Source organism: Syngnathus leptorhynchus, chromosome 9 (genome assembly GCF_054491065.1).
Source record: "Syngnathus leptorhynchus isolate UIUO chromosome 9, UIUO_Slep, whole genome shotgun sequence".
In the NCBI taxonomy this organism is placed as follows: domain Eukaryota; kingdom Metazoa; phylum Chordata; class Actinopteri; order Syngnathiformes; family Syngnathidae; genus Syngnathus; species Syngnathus leptorhynchus.
Window position 1 is genome coordinate 12,797,444 of NC_141203.1, and position 12,127 is coordinate 12,809,570.

The 12,127-nt window shown below is 42.7% G+C and overlaps 1 protein-coding gene across 2 annotated transcripts in view; it reads left to right on the forward strand.

Moving 5' to 3' along the window:
- The first annotated feature begins 7,291 nt into the window (after positions 1 to 7,291).
- lrp1bb (low density lipoprotein receptor-related protein 1Bb) overlaps positions 7,292 to 12,127 on the forward strand; it is a 132,248-nt gene continuing 127,412 nt past the window's right edge. For both annotated transcript variants that reach the window (XM_085920507.1, XM_085920506.1), the window contains exon 1: positions 7,292 to 7,382. In XM_085920507.1, coding sequence (XP_085776633.1) covers positions 7,292 to 7,382 — 91 coding nt within the window. The remainder of the gene's footprint in view (positions 7,383 to 12,127) is intronic.

Genomic DNA, 12,127 nt, shown 5'->3' on the forward strand with positions numbered 1-12,127 from the left:
GAGCTACTCTCTTCTGAATTGGCTAGCAGATTCAGGAGCAAGTAAAAATGCTTTCAGCGGGAAGTCAAGAAATATACACACAACACTACCGTCGTTTGCGTGAGGTCAGACACGGGTTAGGGCATTTTTTTATAAATGAACCGTATCTCCGGAGACATTGTGTAAAATCAAAATAAAGACGGCGCAGATGAAAGAAAAGCTTCATTTCCCTTGTTAGTCAAGCGTTCACTTTGGCTGTCTTTTCTTACTTTTATGAATATTATACCTATGCAGGTTTTAGAAGTCTGCGCACACGCCAGACACCGTGGAATTAGATGTTGAATTGCAGAACCGATCTGGAGCTCAGCAGGTAATTATCAATGCAAACCCCGGCGCATATCAATGAGGCTCCGCAAATAGAAACACGACTGGGTCAAAAACGGCAGATATGGCGGCAGCGTGTATGGTCACCGTGCGGAAATGTGACCAATTTGTCACAGTGCGGAACGTGAAATCCCTCCCTCGTGATACATTGAGCATCTGCTCTTTTACTATAATGTACGTTTGGATCGGAAGAGCAATAAAGAGAGCATATTTTAATTAGGAGCAAAATGATTGTAATTATATGTTGGCCAAACCCAAGCGCCCACCCACCGCCTCTTTGCCCAGCGTGCTCATTTATTTGATGTATTTGTCTCCACTCAAGGATGTCTCCCATCGAGCCGGTTTGTTGTCGACCGCGTTCCATGCTGCTATGTTATTGTGCGAGCAGATGGTTGATTTGGAGGAGAACACAATTTAACTGTAATTAGTACATTTCTGATTATCTCTTAACCCCCGTGCTTTTTCATCTATCTACAAATGTCTTTGGAATTGATTTTTCCCAGCTTGCTTTGCAATTTTGCAGGCATCGCTGCGACTTCTCCGTCATGTCCTTCTGGACGTGGTGACGCATTTTCCAACATGACCGTGAAATCCCAGGTCGTATTGTCGCTTCATGTAAAATCCTGACGCTGTGAGTCCTCGTTGCCGACGTTTAAGCTCGTTGCCCTGGCTACCGTTGTTGTTATTCTTCTTTCCCTTCTTATTTTTCTTATTCAGACCTGAATTTCCCGGGGATCAACAACACACATCTATCTATCTATCTATCTATCTATCTATCTATCTATCTATCTATCTATCTATCTATCTATCTATCTATCTATCTATCTATCTATCTATCTATCTATCTATCTATCTATCTATCTATCTATCTATCTATCTATCTATCTATCTATCTATCTATCTATCTATCTATCTATCTATCTATCTATCTATCTATCTATCTATCTATCTATCTATCTATCTATCTATCTATCTATCTATCTATCTATCTATCTATCTATCTATCTATCTATCTATCTATCTATCTATCTATCTATCTATCTATCTATCTATCTATCTATCTATCTATCTATCTATCTATCTATCTATCTATCTATCTATCTATCTATCTATCTATCTATCTATCTATCTATCTATCTATCTATCTATCTATCTATCTAGATTGCAGCAGTAGAAGAACGATAATCACGGTTGATAGCTTACCAAATGGACTGGACTTTGGAATAATATAGCTATTTTCTCTCAGCCAAATAACGCAAATGTTCCGATATTGGCAAGAAGCTGCACGGCACACAAATCAATGGCCACATCCTTCACATCAATCACGGTTGAAATTAGCGCTTGTTTCTCGCAACGGTTTCCGTACGGTCGGCGTGATGGACGAGCAACAGGCCATCACTCTTCTCCCGTAAACAATCTGCGCACTTACTCTTCATTGCTGTTCAAGTGAAGCGTGAGAAGTGGTAAAAAGCAGCCAGGTTTGTAACCTTTAACAAACACGTGTGGGCCACCATTAATCATCAAATATCTTCCCATACCTTCAACTTGTTTTGGATTATAGATTTGATCCAGGTGCTGAATATTTCATATCGCAGCGATATATTTTCAATGAGAAGGAGAAAAAAAATATCACTGCAGACAAAAGTGTACTGATCATGAGGCGTCTCATTTCTCAGCTCAGCTCATTCCAAGCAGAAGATAAAGAAAATATAATGCTGTTATTGTCCGCCTACACGTTGAAGCAAGCATTAAGCCAGCAGAAGAAAAGTCTAAGCGACGTGCAATCCTCACTTCTAAAAAAAAAAAAAAACCCTCAAAACTATCAGCTTGTCAAATAAAGCGAGTCGCTCGTATCTCAAGTCACAAGTCCTGTCAAAACAATAACAAGGTCCAAACAAGTACAGGGTTCATATTATAAAAGCCGTTCTCCGTTCAATATTGTTTGTCATATATGCCGCGAGCCAATTAAAAATCATCTTCCAAGTCAGCGCTGCAGTCATTTTACGGCCATTATTTACATATTGCGGTCGTGCTTCAACACAGATTGGTTGCTCCATTAACCAAGAAAAAAACAAAAAAAAACCTCGGCTCTCCAGTAAATGCAGCAGTATGTTTGTCCTGCTTCTTAAAGGTCTCATTATTTACACAGTAGTTGTGCCAACACGGGTGGCTGCACAAATCTCATGCAGCGGCTACGCTCCTTTGCGCATGAGAGCCGCGTCTCCTCATTGATTATTTAAATCTCTTGATATGTCGTCAGGATGTGTCAGGATCTAATGGTTATTAATGTACACTTCTGCACCGCAAAAAGGTCGGCCAGATTAGAGAGGCCGCTGTCAGTCTATGGCAGGGGCGTCAAATTTATTTCATGGTCATCGTTTGCTTCAAAGGCCCATTCAAATTGTTAACCGATGTAGAACGAGTTTGCAAAAACTCTTCAAATATTTAAAAATAAAACATTGAAATCAAATCAAATATTTAAAAAAATATTTTGAAAAATGAATGGTCATAAAAAATGCTCACAATATTTTTTTAAAGTCAAACCAATTATGACATATGAATTTGATGCACAATTTGTGTTCGCGGGACACCTAAAATAATGTGGCGGCCCGTATCTGACCCCCAGGCCTTGACTTTGACACCTGCGGTCGATGGAAACGATAGTACAGTTCGGTTACAGCCGTGCGTGAGATACGTCTTTTGTTGGATCGGTGACGAATCGTAAAAATCCACAAAAAACGTGGAAAATCTTTTATGTCCCTCTGACTCCAACTGCTCTGCAAACTCAAAGACTTTTGGTATCATGATTTTTTTTTCTGCAAAATCTACTCCCAGGAGAGTCCAAATTATTATTAATGCTTTTAGTAATTATCGTGGATCTAATCGAAAGCCGTTAATGGGCTTTTCACGGAAGCGGGCGAGTTGAAAGGCTTTCAGAAAGGTCCGCTGACGCACCAGCCCGGTTCGCTCCTTTCAACTCGAGCGAAGCGCACCTCTTAAATCTCAATCAGTGACAAGAAGGAGCCTTCCCCTCATTTATTCCCCACCTGCTTGTTTTTTGTTCTTGGCATCGCCACCATTTGTGTCCATTCAGAAACACCTTTCAAAAATCTCATGCAGGCTTCACTGAGGGTCTAGCGACTTTGTTTTCCCTCCTTGCCATCAAACTAGTCTGATTTGTCCACATTCAGAGACTTGAATGCATCCCTAGATGGCAGTAGTGAGTTAAACATGAGAATGTATCTGATGCACGGAAATGGAATATGCCATTTTGTTTAGTGTACCTGTGATGAGACAAATTTGCCAAATAAATTTACAGGAAATACTGCAGAGGAAAAAGAGATGTGAAGGCGAGATGTCATTGTGACACAGCTTCCCTATAGCCGTAAATACGGGATTCTCTTTCTTGCTCTCTTTCAGAGGAAATTAACTTGAAATTGCTTTGTTGAAATTGCTCCTCACAGTTTAATACGAGCCCAGGAAACGCTATTACACGTCAGCGCGCCGGTATTTGAAAGATGTGGATGTAATATGTTGATTTCCTCCAAGATATGCATGAAATTGGACTGAAGAACAATCAACTCCCCACAATAACGTGATTGTTTCCCCCCCGCTGATGGATTTCAATGGGAACAAGGCAAAACACACATACATGCGTCTATGTTGTCTAAATCTGGATACTGATTTTATGGACAGTATATCTATTTGTACTGTATATATTAAAAAATCTGATTTATAGTATATATATACACACAAACATAATGACCTCTTGAGATGGTTAAAAAAAAAAAGATTACCAATCATGCAGGAATGGGTGTTTTTTGTATTCTGAAAGAGTGTCGAGTTGATTATTTGAGTTTGCCTAATGAACTGACAAATGAGCATGTCTGCACAGCAACGGCAAAGCCTCCTTCACTCCATGAAAATATTAGCCAGTGTTGGGCGACTTGCTTTCATTATAAATCACTCATTAATTTCATCGGTGTGAAGTAGAAGTCACCACTCCAGTGAATATTGAAGAAAAACACCTTTATGCCATCAATATAAAACATTCAAATGAATTGAGCCTGACTTTCACCTGGGCGGGTTGCGGTAAATGTGTCTGTGTGTGTGTGTGTGTGTGTGTGTGTGTGTGTGTGTGTGTGTGTGTGTGTGTGGGGGGGGGGGGGGGGGGGGATCCTCATCATCCTGCGCTCGGCTTTCCTCCTTGACCAAATGGAAGCAATCTCAGACCCATGCATCGACATCTTCTCCAACTAATAACTGTCAAGAGATACAAAACACGTGACGGACCCGGTGCCCCATTTGCCAGATGATCTTTTCTCCTTCCTGTTTTTCACCAAACGCCTTTTGACTGGTGTGGGGGGGGGGGGGGGGGGCGAACCCGGCCGGAGAGAATGCCGAGCCAGCAGCGGCGGTCTTATGAGCTTGATAATGAGCCTGCAGAGATGACAGGGTCAAGCAGGGTCAGCAAATAACAGCGCTGTCAACCAAAGTCAGTGGTGTAGTCCACGAGGTCTTAAACTGGAGGTCGCAAGATGGAACCCGAGGGGGGCGGCGGGGGGGGTCATCACAAAAAATGTTTCTATTGCAAACTCAATGAGGAAAAACGATATTGTCCCATCAATTAAAATGAAAGACAGGTGCAGCCTTCTACTTCATTGCCATATTGATTTTAATTTGATTCATTGTTCAGCCATGATTCATCTTCAAACTCATTCAACTGTTCTTTTCAATTGAACAAGTCATGAATATTTAGGTTGCCATATTGAAATAAAAATAACAAAGTCATTCCCACGGGATGGAAAGGTGCTCTCGGCAGTTGTGTTTAGTTGGCGTCGGGATTAGAAGGAGCTCCTTGGAAAAAATGTCAGTGTCACTCAAAAGGCGTTGAAAAGAAGACCCGCAGTGCGCGCAATTCACATAGACGTGAAGGTCAGGCGCTTCCGAGCGGCTCCGTGTCACTGTGTACTCATGACGGGCGTCCTGTATGTCGAGACCTGCGGCGCCAGTGAGTGACACGCATGGCACGAGTGGCTTATTAGGCTGACCTGGCCGCTCGCTGCCTGCCACCGGGCTCCTCATTCCCTCTGACACCAGCCGCGCGCCCTCGCATGCTATCTTTTACCTGCCGCCAGCGCACTTAGCCATTTCAAATGATGGCGCATTGCGTTAATGATGTGCGAAAATGAATGAAAATGACAAAATATTAGAAAGTGAATGGTGATTTTTTTTTTTACTTACTTTGCTCCAAGCTGTTAATTGTCTATTTGACACATTTTTCATTTTAGACAACAAAACAACTGAGCCTTACTAGCTCAATGCTAACATATAATGAAAAATCTTAGCATCTATAACTGTGGTCTTAACCCTTCCAAGCAATGAATATTTAAACACAATACATGTGGACTCCAGGTTCACATGCATATATTCTTTATCTTCTGCAAAAAACAACAATGTTATTGCACCTTTCTTAGGAAGCTGTTTACATCATGCTACTTTCATTATGAAAAAAAAACCCCCATCTATACTGACAAAAGCGCTTTGGGCAAAAGTTAACATAAAATGACTGCAATATATGAATGTCGCCGTCTCTCAGTCGTAAAAGGAAATGGAGACCCCGTGAAATCTATCACACATTTGGAAGGAGAAAATGAGGTGATGGTGTTCACAGGAGGGCTTGATATTTCCTTAAAGACTTGGACAACCTCATTCTTTGACATGTCTGGAATAAAACATGACACATCTCATCCATGATACATTTCATTGTCATTGAAAACACTTGTTTTGCGCAGTGCATTTCCAACTGCGTGACAGGACATCTTTTAAATGCGGCTTCATCTGTGGGGAATGGAGCCACAAGCCATTTGCGTCGTAGAGGCCATATTTAAAAGAATATGCAGTCATAGTATTCATAATAATAAAAATAAAATTTGTAGTTGTAATAATGTGGGATTTGTGACTTCAAAATAATAATATAATACTATAAAAAATGCAAAATATCAATATGATATAGCTGTTGAGATTGGTGAAAAGAACTATTTCTTTCTCGGTGTCCCTAGTAAGGCAATTGCAAATTGAGTGAAACTCTTCTTTATTTGTTTGCACGACTGTATTCTACTGCCGCCCGGTGGCTGGTTCGCATACTACACAAGGAGCCAAAATAATTGATTCCCAAATTGTCTAATTGTTGCCATTCTCCCAAATGATTGACACAAATATATATATAACAAATATCAACTCCAAACCGATAGTGTGTGCTGGAGGTACGTGGCCGGAACGGATTGACAGCAATTCCATGTAGTCGAATGGGCAAAGAGTAACTGGATCTAAATCCCATTTCAAAGTACACTCCAGGAGGCTGCTGAGTATATGAGGCCATGCTTGCGAGAAAGTGAGGGAGCAAAATGACTTCGCCCCCCGCCACCACCCACCCCTGCACACTCCTGCCCCCCACCTCCCCGAGTTTAAATTCATTGCCTGTGAGGCTGATCCAGTCCAAGCAGACTGGCACCCGGCTGACCGACGCGATGAGCTGCGCCGCGCCACCTTGACGACGTTGAATCAGTGAGGGAAAAAGAAGACGGGAAGAGCCGAGCCACTTGTCCATCTTCATTCGCCTCCCATCCCATCATCCCATCCCATCCCTGGCCGCTCCTCGCTCTCGCTCGCTCTCACTCGCTCTCATCGGGCCGGCCGCACGGAGCCGAGTGCATGCGTCGGGGAGCGGTGGGGGCGCGCTGGCTGGCTGCACCGCATCCTCTGGACATCTCCGAATAACGGCGCTTAACAACCGCGTGGCGGTGGTGGTGGAGACCGGAGAGGAGGGAGGGGGGGAGACTGGAGCTGGACCTGGACTTGGGCCAGGAGCGAGCAACGGGACCGGGGGGACGCGCCGTGGCTCCTGATAAGCCCGCTCTCCGAAAACATGTCCGAGTTTTTCCTCCTCACCTTCTTAGCCCTTTTCTCGGGATTATTTCCATGCATCGAGCCGTCGGCGGGGACGGATGAGCGCAAAGGTAAGGGACAGTCGGGGGGGGATGTTGCTCAACTTGGCACCTTCAGTGGTAAACGTGCGCATTGTGCATGAACCGCATTCCTCAATTGTTCCGTGCATGCGTGATGAAATGACGGGCAGAGTTGGACTTCTTTTCTTTTGCCATTGTGACACTGTGACGTATAGCAGCACATTGAGTTGCGTATTTGCATCGGGGCTGGAGGAAGCGGGAAAGGGGGGCGGGGGGGGGGGGGGCATAGTCACGTTCGGCGTATGCGTGCACGCGTTATCAGACAGTGCAGCAGGTGAACGTCTCCTCTCCTTCGGGCTTTCGGGCTGTGTTTGTCTCTCGTGGAGATTTGCCTCTTAATCGCCACTGTGGGAGCAGCGCATGTGGGAATGCAAAACGTTGCGAATTCAATCACATGGACGTTCAATTTAATGAGAACACTTTTCAAGTTTTAAGATATATATATAAATTATAGTATATATATATATATATATATATATATATATATATATATATATATATATATATATATATATATATATATATATATATATATATATATATATATATATATATATATATATATATGTTATAGTTCATATATATAAACATACGTGTGTGTGTGTGTGTGTGTAAAGGATTTTGTCAATATGCTCACCGATATTGTCCAATATTGAATATTTGTCTCATGTAGCAAAATCACGCCAGAAAGTTTTCATAAGCAAGCCATCTTTTTGAAAACTTTCCTTTTTCTGGTGGCGTTAATGATGCGATGACCTTTGTTGCACATGAGGCTGGAGGTCAGGTCACATTTCTCAGACTTTTCTTATTTTCTTGAAATGTCAAGTTTACTTATTGAATTCCTCTCAAATCCCAGAGTGATAAAAAAAAGTGTGAGTATTTGTGTTTGTGTCTATAATTTGCCCAGCAGTCACACCAGGGGAAAGAAAACACAAAATGAGTTTACATCTCTTAATGTGCATGAAATGAAAAGATGAACCTCGAGGATACACTGAGGAGGGAAATAAGAGCGCCTTTGAAATTTCACATGTACACTGGCTTTAAGGGTCTTTGTGAAAGCCAACGAGAATGAATGCCAGTGCCGCCTAAAAGGCTCGTAATGATAACGGCTCGTAACGGCAAAGTTGCTTGTCAGCCTAATTAGTCTGATATTAATTTGCTTTGTGGTAGCCGGCATTGTCATGTCCAATGCCAAGCGGTGAGCTCGTGCTTTCGGCCGCTTGCAATTTCCAGCGTTCTGAGAGCTCATTGATGAAATTGTTTGGCTGTGAATGAAATGAATCAGCAAAAAAAAAAAAAAAAATCAAGGATGTTTATAATGTGCGCTCAGTTACGGATGATCTGACAGTAGTGGCGGACATGTTCAGCAGCTTATTTGGTTCGATAATATCACAGAGCTCTAGAGAAGTGCAAGTTTACAATGGTAAATTATTATTCAATTATTCCAGCCAGCTACGTTACATTCAAGATATAGAAGGAATGATTTTTTTTGAATTTTTGTTATTTCTAATGACATCCAACATCTCCTTCTGATGCTTTAACACATTTGTAGAGATCTCCAGAATGACTCTTTTGTGAATGCAAAATGGTTTACTTCATTAATTCAAATGAATAGATTTTTTTTTCTTCCAAAATTGGAGATTCAGTTTGTCTTGATCAAGCTACTGCTACTTTTCACATCTTCCTTTAAAAAAAAAAAAAGAGGACACATATTTCCCACACAACCTCAAATGAATATTGCACTACACAATCAAAACTCATTTCAAATTTGTTTTTAATGGGTGCTGCAACACAAAGTGCCACTGCAGAGCCAAAATGGAGAAATTCAACCTTGGCCAAGATGAAATCGGAGAGTTGCTTTTCATCGGTGCACTTTTGTGTTTTGTTGACCTTTAAAGGTTGGCCTTCTTTTTTTTCATCTGGGTTTTACATATTTCACTGGGAGACATTAACACAAAACCAACGGCAAACGCGCCAAAGCCTCCTTTGGGGCTCGCGTTTCAACCTCAGTCACTGGTGTTCCTCAGGGCGCCACCTTATGACCGCACTTTTTATTCACCCAGTACTTGGCAAAACCACATGTGGATTGCATTTTGTGCAGAGTCAATAGAAATCGCAAAGAGGAGGTCGGCGTGCCGGACTGAAAAAGAGGTGATGTCAAAACATGAGTCAGCATCATAATTGGGAAAAAGCGCCGAGTGCGATTGTTATTGCCGTTTGTGTTGCTTCCATCCAAGAGGCGCCCGCCCGCCCGCCTCAGGTGCTCTTTAAGTCTCGCTTGTTCTTGGCTGAAAAACCAGACAAGTCGTCAGAAACTTGGAAATGAGCATTGAGCAGATGAGACACTCGAGGCAAAACTCAGCGTTTGGAGTGTTGGCGCGCGCATTTGACATTTCAGCGGCCGTTACTGGTTTGGCGAGGTTGTTTGAGGTAATAGCTGAGTCAGCGTTTGCGTACCTATGCCAGTCTCACGCACGCACGCTCTGAAGAGACTTGAAAACAGCTGACAGATCCAGTCAGTGATGTCAGCTAAGCGTTGCTGTCATCAATCCCGGTCGGGGCAGAGGTGATGTATGGCCTGGAGCTGCACTCCTAGGGACACCAGCCGTCCGTCTCGGTCAAAGTTGCTGAGTGAAATCAATGGAGGCCACTGTAGGGGGCGCTAAAGACCCGTTTTCTTGTTTGTAGTACTTGGGTCATAAAGCAAAAAATTTGGGGTGACTTTTTTAATATATAATAATCATCATAAAAATAGAAATAAAATAATAATAATTTGTCCAGAAAATATTCAAATACCTTTGTGGGAGCCAGAAAAATCTAGCTCCAATTGAATCAGTGATAAATTGTCTGGTAATACAAACGTCGTTGGCTTCAAAGTGACACATGACATTGATTAGTAATCGAAAAAGGGGCCTTACATTTTCAAATCTGATAATCTGACGCGTTGATATCCTCAGAGGACTCATTACGTGCGCCAGAGGGGGGGCTCATATGAGATTTTTTTATTTTTTTTACCCATGTGATAGTTAATTGCAAATGTGATTAATGAATCAATAAATTTCCCGCCGAGAGGCCCGGCGATGCTGGAGTCAATTCCGAGAGAGTGTCTCGGTCATATCGTGAAAGCGTGGCGAGAAATGGAACTAAAAAGAGTATATCAATTATGAATGGAGGAAAATGCAAGTGCTTTATTGCCAGATATTCTAATGAGAATAGGTCTCAACGGTAAAATAAAATGAGCTGGGTGCCCTTGAGGTCATTATTGGCTGATGGATATGCTGCAATGCAACGTGAATTGAAAAGTAAGCCTGACGTCACGCCGGGGTAAAAAAAAAACGGCCCACAAAAACGTGGACGTCAGAGCAGACGTGTTGCCGACAAATCAGCTGCGCTCTAAAGGTTAAAATTAGTATGCGGGCTTGTTGAAGAAAGGCTGCTGAGGCTTTTTTTTTGGGGGGGGGGGGGGGGGGGGGGGGTAGGCGACCTATACGATGATTTATTCCTTTCGGGAACACGTAATCTATTTTTCAGGATTTTGAAAATTCCTCCACGCTTTGTTGTTTTATTCGTATAAAACAAACATAACATGTCGGAAGGAATGAAAAATGCACACGCCTTCAACTGTCTGTTAGTCAGTCGCTTTGAAAGGGCAAAGGGCAACGCCCGCAGGACCAAGTACATTATTTCGTGTTCTCGCCGTGCTCTCGCACGCTGTCAGATGGGAGAAATTGAAAAACGTATTTTGAAAAAAAGTATTTGGCATCTTGCCGTCATGTAGTAAGCAGCTTGTTTTGACATGGGATGTTTTATTCTTTGTTGTGTCATTAGCCTTACACAATATCTTGAACTTTTTTCGCTGCTTATCTCCCAGCTAAAAAAAAAAACCCCAAACATTCTTGGCATTTAACAAGTTGATACAATTTCTTTGTTTGCCGCTCTGATAATTAAGGCGTATCGATTCCTCGGTGCTTCTGGTGAAGCCGCTTAAAGCTTCTGTCCAAAATTGAACACATCGTTTATAATAATTCATTCCCTCAGCCAATGAGAATCAATGATAGGTTTGGATAATGGAATCAATCATTCAAACGGATCGGCCCGTGACATCACAAGCGTCGCGACCCCGAGGGGAATCGGCGGCAGGACCCGATGACGGGGACTCGCTCGCCCAGCTGCCACCTGGCACGGGCCGAGGCCTCACTGGGCTCCATCTAGCCGCCTTGGCCCAAATCAACCCAACACACAGGGAGGGATTCTTCCCCCCGAGGAAATTCATTCAGCAGACGAGCCTAAAGCCAGTTGATGGTGCCGCGCTGCGTTCCTCTTAAAGAACAAATTACAAACCCCAGTCATTAACATCTTTCCACTTCCTTTGGTTTGAAGACTGGAAAGGCAGCAGGGACCGCACTCAAACAAAAATCTGCATTTTGATTCCGTCTTTAATCACAAGATGTATAGGCAACGTTCAAAAAAAAAAAAAAAAAAGGACTAAATCTACAAATTAGTATGATGCCTTGTACTCCATTAACCAAAGACACATGCAATCCAAAGCTGCTTTGACACACAAACGGAGAGCGGCACGCACTTTGCACATTCAGCCTCAAATGAAAATCTGCACCGTGTGTGTGTGTGTGTGTGTGTGTGTGTGTGTGTGTGTGTGTGTGTAGCCGTTTCCTTACCTGCCAGAGCTAATTGTAATCCAACAGACATCGAAGGCGAACGGAGGCCGAATGCCGGCA